The 12,800-nt window shown below is 47.4% G+C and overlaps 1 protein-coding gene across 12 annotated transcripts in view; it reads right to left on the reverse strand.

Moving 5' to 3' along the window:
• Window positions 1-12,800, reverse strand: part of CECR2 (CECR2 histone acetyl-lysine reader) — a 197,764-nt gene that overhangs the window by 11,724 nt on the left and 173,240 nt on the right. For 8 of the 12 annotated variants that reach the window (XR_013399582.1, XM_028828022.2, XM_028828020.2 and 5 more), the window contains 7 exons: window positions 9,895-10,024; window positions 8,544-8,581; window positions 8,366-8,457; window positions 7,980-8,106; window positions 6,511-6,899; window positions 5,063-5,188; window positions 4,031-4,874 (listed from right to left, as the gene is read on the reverse strand). Coding sequence is in view for 11 of the 12 variants with exons in the window: in XM_028828022.2 (XP_028683855.2) it covers window positions 4,031-4,874; window positions 5,063-5,188; window positions 6,511-6,899; window positions 7,980-8,106; window positions 8,366-8,457; window positions 8,544-8,581; window positions 9,895-10,024 (1,746 nt within the window). In the remaining variant the exon portion in view is untranslated. The remainder of the gene's footprint in view (window positions 1-4,030; window positions 4,875-5,062; window positions 5,189-6,510; window positions 6,900-7,979; window positions 8,107-8,365; window positions 8,458-8,543; window positions 8,582-9,894; window positions 10,025-12,800) is intronic. The other 4 variants (XM_077950793.1, XM_028828023.2, XM_077950790.1 and 1 more) reach the window with 1 other exon arrangement.

The raw sequence follows: 12,800 nt of genomic DNA on the forward strand, positions 1-12,800 counted from the left end.
GAAGTGCTGGAATTACAGGCACGAGGCCAAAATAATCTTTTTATAATCTTTCTAGGAGGACAGTTGTCCAGGTGTGATCAAATTACAATCCTGGTAACAGATCTGAAGGACAAGGTTAGAGATTCTTAACAACTTTTAAAGAGCTATTAAGATAGCTCAGGCTACCTGAAGCAGGCCTTAAACGTCAATGGTACATAAATTATACAATGCAAGTCAAAAACTGTACTTTTCATTATTCAGTCAACATTAAACTTACAACTAGACTTATCAAAGACTTAACTAAACAGGATTCTTGTAAAGCTTTCAATTCCAGAACTTACTTGAAATCAGTATTAGAAAATTCTCCTAGAGGTGGTGTTAACAAAGTAGGACTTTTTTTTTTTTTTTTTTTTTTTTTGAGATGGAGTCTTGCTCTGTCGCCCAGGCTGGAGTGCAGTGGCCAGATCTCAGCTCACTGCAAGCTCCGCCTCCCGGGTTCACGCCATTCTCCTGCCTCAGCCTCCCGAGTAGCTGGGATTACAGGGGCCCGCCACCTCGCCCAGCTAATTTTTTTTTGTATTTTTAGTAGAGACGGGATTTCACCGTGTTAGCCAGGGTGGTCTCGATCTCCTGACCTCGTGATCTGCCTGTCTCGGCCTCCCAAAGTGCTGGGATTACAGGCTTGAGCCACCGCGCCCGGCCCGGACTTTTCATAAAAGAAATACTAAAAGGGTTTTCTTCCCTAACAATTTTTTTTTCTTCTTTTTTAAAGAGTCGGAGTTTCAACTCTGTCGTCCAGGCTGGAGTATAGTGGTGTGATCATGTGTCACTGAAACCTCGAACTCCAGGGTTCAAGTAATCCTTCCACCTCAGACTCCCAAGTAGTTGGGATTACAGGTATGAGAAACACTTTTATGTGGAATTTATTAACCTTTTTTTTTTTTTTTGAGACAGAGTTTGCTCTGTCACCCAGGCTAGAGTGCAGTGGTGTGATCTCGGCTCACTGAAACCTCAGCCTCCCGGGTTCAAGCGATTCTCCTGCCTCAGCCTCCCAAGTAGCTGAGATTACAGGCACGCACCACTGTGCCCGGCTAATTTTTATATTTTTAGTAGAGACGGGGTTTCACCATGTTGGCCCGGCTGGTCTTGAACTCCTGACCCTGTGATCCACCCGCCTCGGCCTCCCAAAGTGCTGGGATTACAGGCGTGAGTCACCGCGCCACGCCTGGCCAGGAATCTGTTATCTTAAAGTCCAAGTGTCTCCATTCCCCTGCCAGGTACTGAAGAAAATTACATGCATGCTAGATATTTATCCTAGAAATAAGCATTAATTGCAAAGTATTTTTTCCCCATTTTCTCCCCCTAGTAAATGTTTACTCCTTTGAAACAGCATTTCTAAGAAAATGCTTCCAAATTTGCCAGATCTCACTACTGGCCATTCTTAATAAATCCAGGTATGTAGCGAAAGAACAGAAATTGACTTGATAATAACTTTCGAGACGGTATTTTTTTTTCTTTTTTGAGACATGCTTTTGCTCTGTTGCCCAGAATGGAGTACAGTGGTGCAATCACAGCTCACTGTAGCCTTGACCTCCCTGGGTTCAGGTGATCCTCCCACCTCAGCCTCCCAAGTAGCTGGGACTATAGGCATGAACCTTTTTTTCTTTCTTTTTTTTTTTTTTAAGACAGTCTCACTTTGTGGCCCAGGCTGGAGTGCAGTGGTGCAATCTTGGCTCACTGCAAACTCCGCCTCCCAGGTTCAAGTGATTCTCCTGTCTCAGCCTCCCGAGTAGCTGGAATTACAGGCACCTGGCCACCATGCCTGGCTAATTTTTGTATTTTCAGAAGAATGGGGTTTTGCTATGTTGGGCAAGCTGGTCTTGAACTCCTGACCTCAGGTGATCTGCCCGCCTTGGCCTCCCAAAATGCTGGAGTTACAGGCATGAGTCACTATGCCTAGCTAATTTTTTAATTTTTTAATTTTTTTTTTTTTTTTTTGAGACAGAGTCTCGCTCTGTTGCCCAGGCTGGAGTACAGTGGCACGATCTCGGCTCACTGCAAGCTCCACCTCCCAGGTTCAAGTGATTCTCCTGCCTCAGCCTCCTGAGTAGCTGGGACTACAGGTGCCCACCACCACGCCCGGCTAATTTTTTGTATTTTTAGTAGAGATGGGGTTTCACCGTGTTAGCCAGGATGGTCTCAATATCCTGACCTTGTGATCTGCCTGCCTCGGCCTCCCAAAGTGCTGGGATTATAGGCGTGAGCCACTGCGCCCGGCAATTTTTTTTTTTTTTTAGTAGAGATGGGGTTTCGCCGTCTTAGCCAGGATGGTCTCGATCTACTGACCTTGTGATCCACCTGCCTCGGCCTCTCAAAGTGCTGGGATTACAGGCCTCAGCCACCACGCCCAACCATTTTAAAATTTTTTAGTAGAGACAGTCTTACTCTCTTGCCCAGGCTGGTCTTGAACTCCTGGGCTCAAGTGATCCAGGGGCCTCGGCCTCCCAAACTTTTTTAGGGGAACTATGATGATGTAGTGGGTAAAGCATGGGATGCTGGATCTAGTCTGTCTGAGCCCAAATCTCAGTTCTGCTACTTACTAGCCGGCTGAGAGCAAATAATCTAACATTTCTATGCCTTGGATTTTCCATCTGCAAAAAGGATAGTAACAGCAGCTATCTCGAAGGCTTGTTCTGAGAATAAATGAGTTAAAGTATAAAAGTCTCAGGAAGGTTCATGCTTGTAATTCTAGCACTTTGGGAGGCCAAGGCGGGTGGATCACCTGAGGTCAGACGTTCGAGACCAGCCTGGCCAACATGGTGAAACCTTCTCTGTACTAAAAATATAAAAATTAGCCGTGTGGCCGGGCACAGTGGCTCAAGCCTATAATCCCAGCACTTTGGGAGGCCGAGACGGCGGATCACAAGGTCAGGAGATCGAGACCACCCTGGCTAATATGGTGAAACCCCGTCTCTACTAAAAATACAAAAATTAGCCGGTCATGGTGGCAGGTGCCTGTAGTCCCAGCTACACGGGAGGCTGAGGCAGGAGAATGGCGTGAATCCGGGAGGCGGAGCTTGCAGTGAGTGGAGATTGTGCCACTGTACTCCAGCCTGGGTGACAGAGCCAGACTCCGTTTAAAAAAAAACAAAAACAAAAACAAAAACAAAAAAACCCCCAAAAAACTAGCGGGGCGAGGTGGCGGGCGCCTGTAGTCCCAGCTACTCGGGAGGCTGAGGCAGGAGAATGGCATGAACCTGGGAGGTGGAGCTTGCAGTGAGCTGAGATCCGGCCACTGCACTCCAGCCCGGGTGACAGAGCGAGACTCCATCTCAAAAAAAAAAAAAAAATTTAGCCGGGTGTGGTGGCATGCACCTATAATCCCAGCTACTCAGGAGGCTGAGGCAGGAGAATTGCTTAAACGTGGGAGACAGAGGTTGCAGTGAGCCGAGATTGCGCCACTTCACTCCAGCCTGGGCAACAGAGTGAGTCTCAAAAAAAAAAAGTCTCAGGAGGAGTGCCTGGCACAGCAAACGCCCACCTGTGCAGAAGTCAAAATTATGACCAGAAATGCTCTGGGATCTATAGACCGAGACAAGGACTATGATTGGCCCAAATCTGAGAAGTTCAAGAAAGAGAGGCTGGGAAGGCCGGGTGCGGTGGCTCACGCTTGTAATCCCAGCACTTTGGGAGGCTGAGGGGGGCAGATCACGAGGTCAGGAGATTGAGACCATCCTGGCTAACACGGTGAAACCCCATCTCTACTAAATATACCAAAAAATTAGCCGGATGTGGTGGCGGGCGCCTGTAGTCCCAGCTACTCGGGAGGCTGAGGCAGGAGAATGGTGTGAACCTGGGAGGCGGAGCTTGCGGTGAGCTGAGATTGTGCCACTGCCCTCGCACTCCAGTCTGGGCGACAGAGCAAGACTCTGTCTCAAAAAGAAAAAAAGAGGCTGGGAACCAGACAGATTACTCTTGGTTTGATATGCTGTGTAACATGATTACTCATGAAACAAGAGCTTAAAGAGCCCAAAGTGACAGTGTGAATTACCTTGGTCATTCTCAGGCTCTTGTGTTTCACTGTTCGGTGCCCTCCCAGGGTTGCCCAGGGCAGGCTTGGGGGCTGACACAGTGACCGACACTGCGTGAGCTACCTGCGGAAAAGGGCCAGGTAAACGCGGGGGTGCGGGCTGCTGGGGGTGGTAAGGCACACCTGGGGGGCAGACGCGGGAGGAGAGCTGCTGCATGGCGATCATCTCTGGGCTGTCCATCATGGAGTCCCCTCCCTGCAGCCCCCGCAGAGCCTGGGCGGGCGCTCCAAACAAAGAACTGGGTGCTGGCACTGGAGGTGGCTGTAACCGATGTCCAGCAGACTTGCAGGGCGGTCGCAGGTACCCTGTGGAAGGAGCTCCATGAGGTAGGAAGCCTGATTGCTCAGTCCACTGGTTGTGGGGGACAGGCGGTCTCATGACCCGGGAATCCATCATGGGACCGAGAGTGCGAGGCTGGTGCGAGGGTCCTGGCCCCAGGTGGGGCTTCTCATCTGGGCCCAAGGGTCCTGGGTTCGTAGCACCGTGGTTCCCATTCCAGACGGCAGAGTGTACTCGATTCAGGTACTTGTACGATCGATACATGTGGCTGGGAGCCATTTCTGAGCTTTCAGGAAAGTCTGGCGGCCGGGGTGGAGCCCCCCCGTGCCGGGGAGGAATGAATCCTGGCTGGAACTGAGCTGGGGCATACACGCTTCCATCCTGACTTGGGCCACTTATCTGCCCGAGCTGCAAGGATCCAGGGTGTGGGCCCATGTTAGAAAGGTGCGTCAGCCCCCCACACATCTGCTTCTCTTCGGGTGTGCCTAGCCTGGGTCCTCGGAGGCTGTTAATTCCAACTGGAGGCTGGCAACAAGAAAAGGCAGCACAGTTAACCAGACTCACAGAATAAGGCACACTTCGAGACGTGCTTCTCTACGGAAACAGGCTCTTTGGGAAAGGAGGCAATGAACATTGGACCTGGAAAGAGACTTTTTCTCTGAAACGTACCTGTGGGACCCTCCGCACCTGCACCTCCTGAGTAGGCTGCTTACCTGCATGGCAAAAGGCTGACGCTGCTGCACAGGCTCCCCAGGGTGTGGCTCCGGGACGCCAGAGCCGTACAAGGTGGCAGGATCTGATCCTCGCAGAGGGCCAAATGTCCCTGGTACTGCTGGCCTCTGCAGCACATTGAGCAAAGCAAGAAAAGGAAAAAGGAAAGGCACAGACCTTAGGATGACAACAAGGGTTTTCCTGAAGATGAACATTCTACTAAAATAAAACAGATGACTAAACCTCGGCTGGAAACAGGGAGACTGTGAACATACGCGCTCACCCGCATCAGGGCTTGCCTGTGAGCCCGAAGCAACTTCCTTCTTCAGGAGATACTAGATTAAATCAGTATTTCTCAATCTCCTTTTCATTACTCCTCCTCCCAAGGATCCATATTAGCCGTTTCTCCCCAGTTGCCTGCTACCATGAAATTTTTTTTTTTTTTTTTTTTGAGACGGAGTCACGCTCTTTCACCCAGGCTGGAATGCAGTGGCGCGATCTCCCCTCACTGCAAGCTCCGCCGCCTCCTGGCTTCACGCCATCCTTCTGCCTCAGCCTCCCGAGTAGCTGGGACTACAGGCGCCCGCCACCACGCTTGGCTAATTTTTTTTGTATTTTTAGTAGAGACGGGGTTTCATCGTGTTAGCCAGGATGGTCTTGATCTCCTGACTTCGTGATCTGCCCGCCTCGGCCTCCCAAAGTGCTGGGATTACAGGCGTGAGCCACTGTGCCCGGCCACTACCATGAAATCTTAATGTTGCAGATATACTGTACATTTATGTACTATATGTATACCTGTACTTTACATAATAAAGATTACTTTTTTTTTTTTTGGAGACGGAGTCTCACTCTGTTGCCCAGGCTGGGGTGCAGCGGCACGATCTTGGTTCACTGCAAACTCTGCCTCCTGGGTTCGAGCAATTCTTCTGCCTCAGCCTCCTGAATAGCTGAGTAGTGCCACTGTGCTTGGCTAATTTTTGTATTTTTAGTAGAGACAGGGTTTCACCATGTTAGCCAGGCTGGTCTCGAATTCCTGACCTCGTGATCCACCCAGCTCAGCCTCCCAAAGTGCTAGGATTGCAGGAGTGGGCCACGGTGCCTGGCCAGATTATGTATCTTTTTAATCCCAATTTTTGCACACATTGAGAATACATAATTCAAATGAGAAAAAGAGGATTTAAAATAAAGGAAGGGCTGAATACAGTGGCTCATGCCTATAATCCCAGCACTCTGGGAGGCTGAGGTGGAAGGATTGCTTGAGGTCAGGAGTTTGAGACCAGCCTAGGCAACATAGTAACACTGTGTCTCTACTAAAAAGTAAACAACATAAAAGAAAAGGAATGAAGGACTCATGGGGAAAAAGATTTCATCCATACACAGAAGTATTTTGTAGGAAGAACCAACTGAATGGCCTTTACATTCTTGTGAACTCACAAACTAGGTTCCTTACCATCTGGTTTAAAAAGGGTGCCTGGCTGGGCGTCCCACCGCAATGCAGGGGATGAGAAAAGCCTCGGCCATTGGAAGTGCCCACCTCCCGCGCGGGCTGTGCGGAGCTGCTGCTCTGTTCGTCCCCAGAAGAGGGGGCTCGGCGTGTCGGGGGCAACGACTTTCCTCCATTCTCCACGGGCTGCTGTTTCCTGCTGGGCCCTTCTGGGTCCCTGGAGCGGGTCCAAACATGGCTCCCACCACTTCGCCCAGCCCGACTCCGTCTCTTCTCCCGCTTTTCATCCTCTCGAATCCAGAATTCTTCATCTGTGTCTCCATCTTCACCAGGAAAATGTTTCATCATGGCCCGATGGAAACACCTCTCTAAATTATCAGACATCTTGGTATACTCTATAGGAAGACAGGAGGATTGACTTCTAGGTATAGTTTATAGAAACTGTTTATAGAAACTATAGTTTACAGAAACTGTTTAAAGAAACTATAGTTTATAGAAACTGACCTACTATATGTCACAAAAGACAATTCTAACAAATAAAAGATGCAACCTGGGTAAACTATGAGTTTAATTCACCTTTAGGGCACATTATATTGCAGAGCTATGGATGCAAGATGAAGAAGACATGGTTTCTATCCTAAGATGCCCAAGGCTGTATGGTTGGGACAGGGCCTCTAGGACTATTAAATCAAACCAGGCTGAGCACAGTAACTTATGCCTGTGATTCCAGCATTTTGGGAGGCCAAGGCAGGAGGATCACTTGAGCCCAGGAGTTCCAAGACCAGACCGGGCAAGAATGCGAGATGTCCGTCCCTACCAAAAAGAAAACATTAGCCAGGTGTGGTGGTGCTTGCCCATAGTCCCAGCCACTTGGGACTGAGGGAGGAGGATCCCTTGAGCCCAAGAATTTGAGGCTGCAGTGAGCCATGTCTGCGCTACTGCACTGCAGCTTGGGTGACAGAGCGAAATCCTGTCTCAAAGTAAGTAAAAAAAAAAAAAAAAAAAAAAAAGCCAGTAAAAATTTAATTCTTTAAGGCTAAACTGCAGAAATACTAAATAAAAAATGGCTGAATCTGCTGTTTTTAAGCAGGGCATTTTGAGTTAATGCATAAATGACCCAAAGTAGGAGGAGCCATTTCTACTTTGATATTACAGATCTACTACGCCAGCTTCTCCAGATGGTTGAAGAGTCAGCTCTATCTAGTGGTTAAAGAGGCACACACAGTATTAGCCAGAACCAGACTGGTCTCCAGGATGAGCCAGTTAGGCGCCAGCTGCACTCTCTTGTCCTGCGGGCCAGGAGAGTCCCTGGCAGATACTGTGGTAAGCGGCTAGAATGGTCAATCCCATGATTTTTCATACACATTCTGCTCACTGTCCTACAGAAAAGTCACTAGGGCGTGTATTTATAAAAGAGAAGGCATTTTATTCTTGATTACAGATATGTATCTAGTGCAAACTCCTTCCCCGCTTACCACTACTTTCCCCATTATACTTTCGACAATTCCTGAACATGGTCTTCATGTCATTTACAAATTCCTCCTTGGTACAGTATAAACCTCCATTCAGTTTCTTCTCCATGCTGGAAATATCCATGGGGGCCTAAATGAGACACATAACTCTTTATAGTTAAAGTATGCTGAGAGCAAAACGTTTCATAGAGAGAGAGACGGAGAGAGAATGAGGATTCAGCAATGCTGCTCTGTAACGAATAACAGATAAAACGAGAAACATGACATGAACTTTCAACAGTTGAAAAGAAAAATACATCAAAAATATATACATGAAACAAGAAACAAATGACAAAACCCAAGAAAGATACACAGACTATAGTAGGCATTACTGCAAACACAACTTCTACCTTAATAATCTGATAATAGTTAGGGGCATAAGATTCATCCACAGGTTCCAAAAAGGGCCAGGAATCCTTGTGAGCCTTTACCACGTCTAGAACTGAGAGCCAGAGAAGAGATCTTAATTAACACACGCACAGAGGAAAATGTCCATCACAAACGGAACAGTGGAGAATGGGAACTAACCTTTATACATAGCAGTGAAATCATCGTCCAACTCAAAGCTGTAAATCATAAAATAAGAAATTAATAGTAACTCTGACCACCTTCTCTCCTGAGCCCTCTCAGGTCTATCGCAGACACACCTGACTGAAGTAAGATTTGGAATAGTCCTAATAGTGTGGTTTAGATGAGCCTGTGATACTGATAACGCTCCTAGAAATACAAAATGAGGGACAGTGGACCTTAGCAAAACCGGGAATTTCACTTCCCTCATCTATAAAATGGGGGGTTGCTAGATGATCCAGAACTTTATGGTTCTAGAATGTTGGTTATTTAATTGCACATTCTTTATTTCTTCACTTATTTTGAGACAGGATCTTGCTCTGTCGCCTAGGCTGGAGTGAAGTGGCGTGATCACAGCTGACGGCAGCCTCGATTTCCTGGGCTCCAGCAATCCTCTCATCTTAGCCTCCTGAATAGCTGGGACTACAGGTGTGTGCTATCATGCCTGGGGAATTTTTGTATTTTTGGTAGAGGTGAGGTTTCACCATGTTGCCCAGGCTTTATAGCACAATCTTTTTTTTTTCTTCTTTTAGACAGAGTCTGACTCTGTCACCCAGGCTGGAGTGCAGTGGCACGATTTCGGCTCACTGCAACCTCCGCCTCCTAGGTTCAAGCGATTCTCCTCCCTCAGCCTCCTGAGCAGCTGGGATTACAGGCATGTGCCACCACGCCCGGCTAATTTCAAACAAAATTTTTATTAGAGACAGGGTTTCACCATATTGGCCGGGCTGCTCTCGAACTCCTGACTTCAGGTGATCTGCCTGCCTCACCTTCCCAAAGTGCTGGGATTATAGGCGTGAGCCCTGCCTATAGCACATTCTTAACCAGGTTTTATTTTACTTTTAATTCAAAAAAGCATACGATGAATGAGCTCAAGAACACTGAATGTGTACCTGCCTTTTGAATTTTCAGTGAGCAGTAAAGTCACATGGTACCTAGTAACCTCACGGGAAGTAATAACCTCAAACAGATAAACTGCTATTCACATTTCCAAGGAGCTCATTTACATAATAATCAGATTCTGATTTCATTAAATTAAGGGGATGAGGAAAGAAGAGCTTAGCATAAGTCTTACTTCTGCTCCCACAGAGTGTGGCAGCAAGAGTGTCAGAGGCCGGGGTAGCCAGGTATGTCTGTGTGTGCCTGAGGAAGGGCACCGGGGTCAGCTGTGAGTGCAGGGCCCGCCCCATGCACTGGCACATGGTGACAATGTTACCCACCAGGGCTGTTCTAAGGATGACACGGGGAAAGTGCCTGAGTGCTTCGTAAATGCTACCAGTTGCTACTGTTGCTGTTGTTATTAAATACTCACAGGTCTTTAGTCTTTTTTTCCTCTCTCATGGGGGAATTGGGGTCCAGATGGGAAAGTTCTGGAGGGAGCTCCTTCCCTTGAGCCAGCAGCCATGCCCTTTCTTCCCTGAGCTTTCTCCTCTTCGCTCGATCTACAACGAACACAAAGGCTGAGCGAGCTGCGCACGCTCCAGACGCTGACGTGGCGTGTTCCTTCATCATTGTGAGAGAAGGAAGACACCAGGCCACCAAAGCAGGATTATGAAGCAACTTCTGCTCCCTGTGCCACCCTCTCTTGGGTAATCAGGATGTTTCCACAGATGGAATGCTTTCAGACATGGGTAAACTAACTAATTGAACCTGTTTCCTCACTCACACTGAGCTTGAGGTGGGGAACGAAGGTGACAGGGCAGGCACAGGGTGGGCAGGAGGGAAGGGAGCAAGGCAGAAGAAAACACAATGGCAGTTGAAGAAAAAGGAAAAAGTACAAGGTTGAATGAGGACTATCTTCTTGGATTACTTGAGGCCATTCTGATCTTTTACTTAAAAAAAGCAACATCCGCAAATCCTTTTTTAGGACCAGACTCTCAGTCCACACACACACACAGGATTTTAAATGCACGCCCCAGCTCTTCACGTTCTGTGTTTATGAAGGCATCCACGCAAGCAATGGTCTGCTCCCCACCCCACGCCTACAGCAAGCAGCAGGCCCTGCCACCAGTGGGAGTTTGGCTGAGAAGAGGGGAAAGATGCCAGCTGGGACTGGCAAGGAGCTGGAAGGCAGGGATGATTTTTTCCCTGGCTCCCAGCCACAGCCATGAGCAGCACACTTGGCATTCCACTCCCAGCCTGATGGAGCACTTACCACTTGCAGGGAACAAGGAGGTAGGGGCCAAAGAAAAGAGGCAAGGAGAAAAATGTGACTGCCAGACAGCAAGGCACAAAGATGGAAGGGAGGAGAAGCCAGCACACAGACTATTTTCTTTTCTTTCTTTTTCTTGTTTTTTTGAGACAGAGTTTTGCTCTCATTGCCCAGGCTGGAGTGCAATGGCACCATCTCGGCTCACGACAACCTCTGCCCCCTGGGTTCAAGAGAGTCCCCTGCCTCAGCCTCCCAAGTACCTGGGATTACAGGTATGCACCACCACGCCTGGCTAATTTTTTATTTTTAGTAGAGACGGGGTTTCTCCATGTTGGTCAGGCTGGTCTCAAACTCCTGACCTCAGGTGAACCGCCCGTCTCGGCCTCCTAAAGTGCTGGGACTACAGGAGTGAGCCACTGCACCCGGCCTGAGCCTCTATTTTCTTCCCCAGTTCTCGCTTCTGTTCCACAAGGGACAGGATCTTTGTCTGCCTACTGCTGTGAGCAAGACACGATCCCTGTTGGGTTACATTTGACTTGGGTTTTTGTTCCTAAATTATTTTCATTTGTGATGCTAATCTATATCTCCTTTAATCAATGAATTTTTTATCACCAATTTTTAAGAAAAATTTAAAAATTTTAAAAATTATTTTTCTTTCTTTTTCAACCTCTACAACTTTCTAAACCAACTTTTTTTTTTTCTGGACAAAATAAGAACAATTTCAACCATAAAGAAAACTGTAAATTAATGAATACCCATGTATCCCCGAACGTGTCAAATCTTAAACATTTTGTCTTATTAATGTTAATACAGTATTTCATGGTATGATTATTCCACACCTTAACAATCCATTATTCTCCTTGATTCCAATTTTAGAAGTCTGTAAACAATGTATCAACAAAGTTATTTTAAAACATGTCTTCTCAAGCATGTGTGTAAGGATTCTCTCAGATGTGAATCCAGCAGAATTACCAGATACAAGTAAAAAGTATATATGTAAATTTCATCAGGCACTGTCAAAGGGGTGTCTATCATTTCCAATGAGGTTACAGAATTTTTTAAAAAGTGCAGTCCAGGGCCAGGCGTGGTGGCTTATCGCTGTAATCCCAGCACTTTGGGAGGCCGAGGTGGGCAGATCACCTGAGGTCTGGAATCACCTGAGGTCTGGAGTTCGAGACCAGCCTGACCAACATGGAGAAACCCCATCTCTACTAAAAATACAAAATTAGCTGGGTATGGTGCCACACGCCTGTAAACTCAGCTACTCGGGAGGCTGAGGCAGGAGAATTACTTGAACCCAGGAAGCAGAAGCTGCAGTGAGCCGAGACTGTGCCACTGCACTCCAGCCTAGGGAACAAGAACGAAACTCCGTCTCAAAAAAAAAAAAAAGTGCTGTCCAAAAGGCTGTAGGTTGTATTTATTTTTTCTTTCTTTCTTTTTTTTTTTTCTTTTTGAGATGGAGTCTCACTGTGTTGCCCAGGCTAAAGCACAGTGGTACGATCTTGGCTCAGTGCAACCTCCACCTCCAAGGTTCAGGGGATTCTCCTGCCTCAGCCTCCTGAGTAGTTCGGATTACAGGTGTCTGCCACCATACCTGGCTAATTTTTTTTTGAGACAGAGTTTCGCTCTTGTTGCTCAGGCTGGAGTGCAATGGCGCAATCTTGGCTCACTGCAACCTCCACCTCCTGGATTCAAGCGATTCTCCTGCCTCGGCTTCCCGAGTAGCTGGGATTACAGGCAGGCACCACCACGCCCAGCTAATTTTGTATTTTTAGTAGAGACGGGGTTTCAGCATGTTGGCCAGACTGGTCTCAAACTCCTGACCTCAAGAGATCCACGTGCCTCAGTCTCCCAAAGTGCTGGGATTACAGGCGTGAGCCACTGCACCCGGCCTATATCTACTTTTTAAATAGCAATTTCATTTACCTCACATTCATTTAGTATGATAAAATGTTAGCCAAACTCACAGACGTTACATACACTTTTGAAATGTTTCCATGTGCATCTTCCTGAATGGAGTGATACTCAACATATTTTCACGTCTACTACTGGATAGTTAGTACTCT

The sequence above is a fragment of the Macaca mulatta genome, chromosome 10, assembly GCF_049350105.2.
Source record: "Macaca mulatta isolate MMU2019108-1 chromosome 10, T2T-MMU8v2.0, whole genome shotgun sequence".
Lineage (NCBI taxonomy): Eukaryota > Metazoa > Chordata > Mammalia > Primates > Cercopithecidae > Macaca > Macaca mulatta.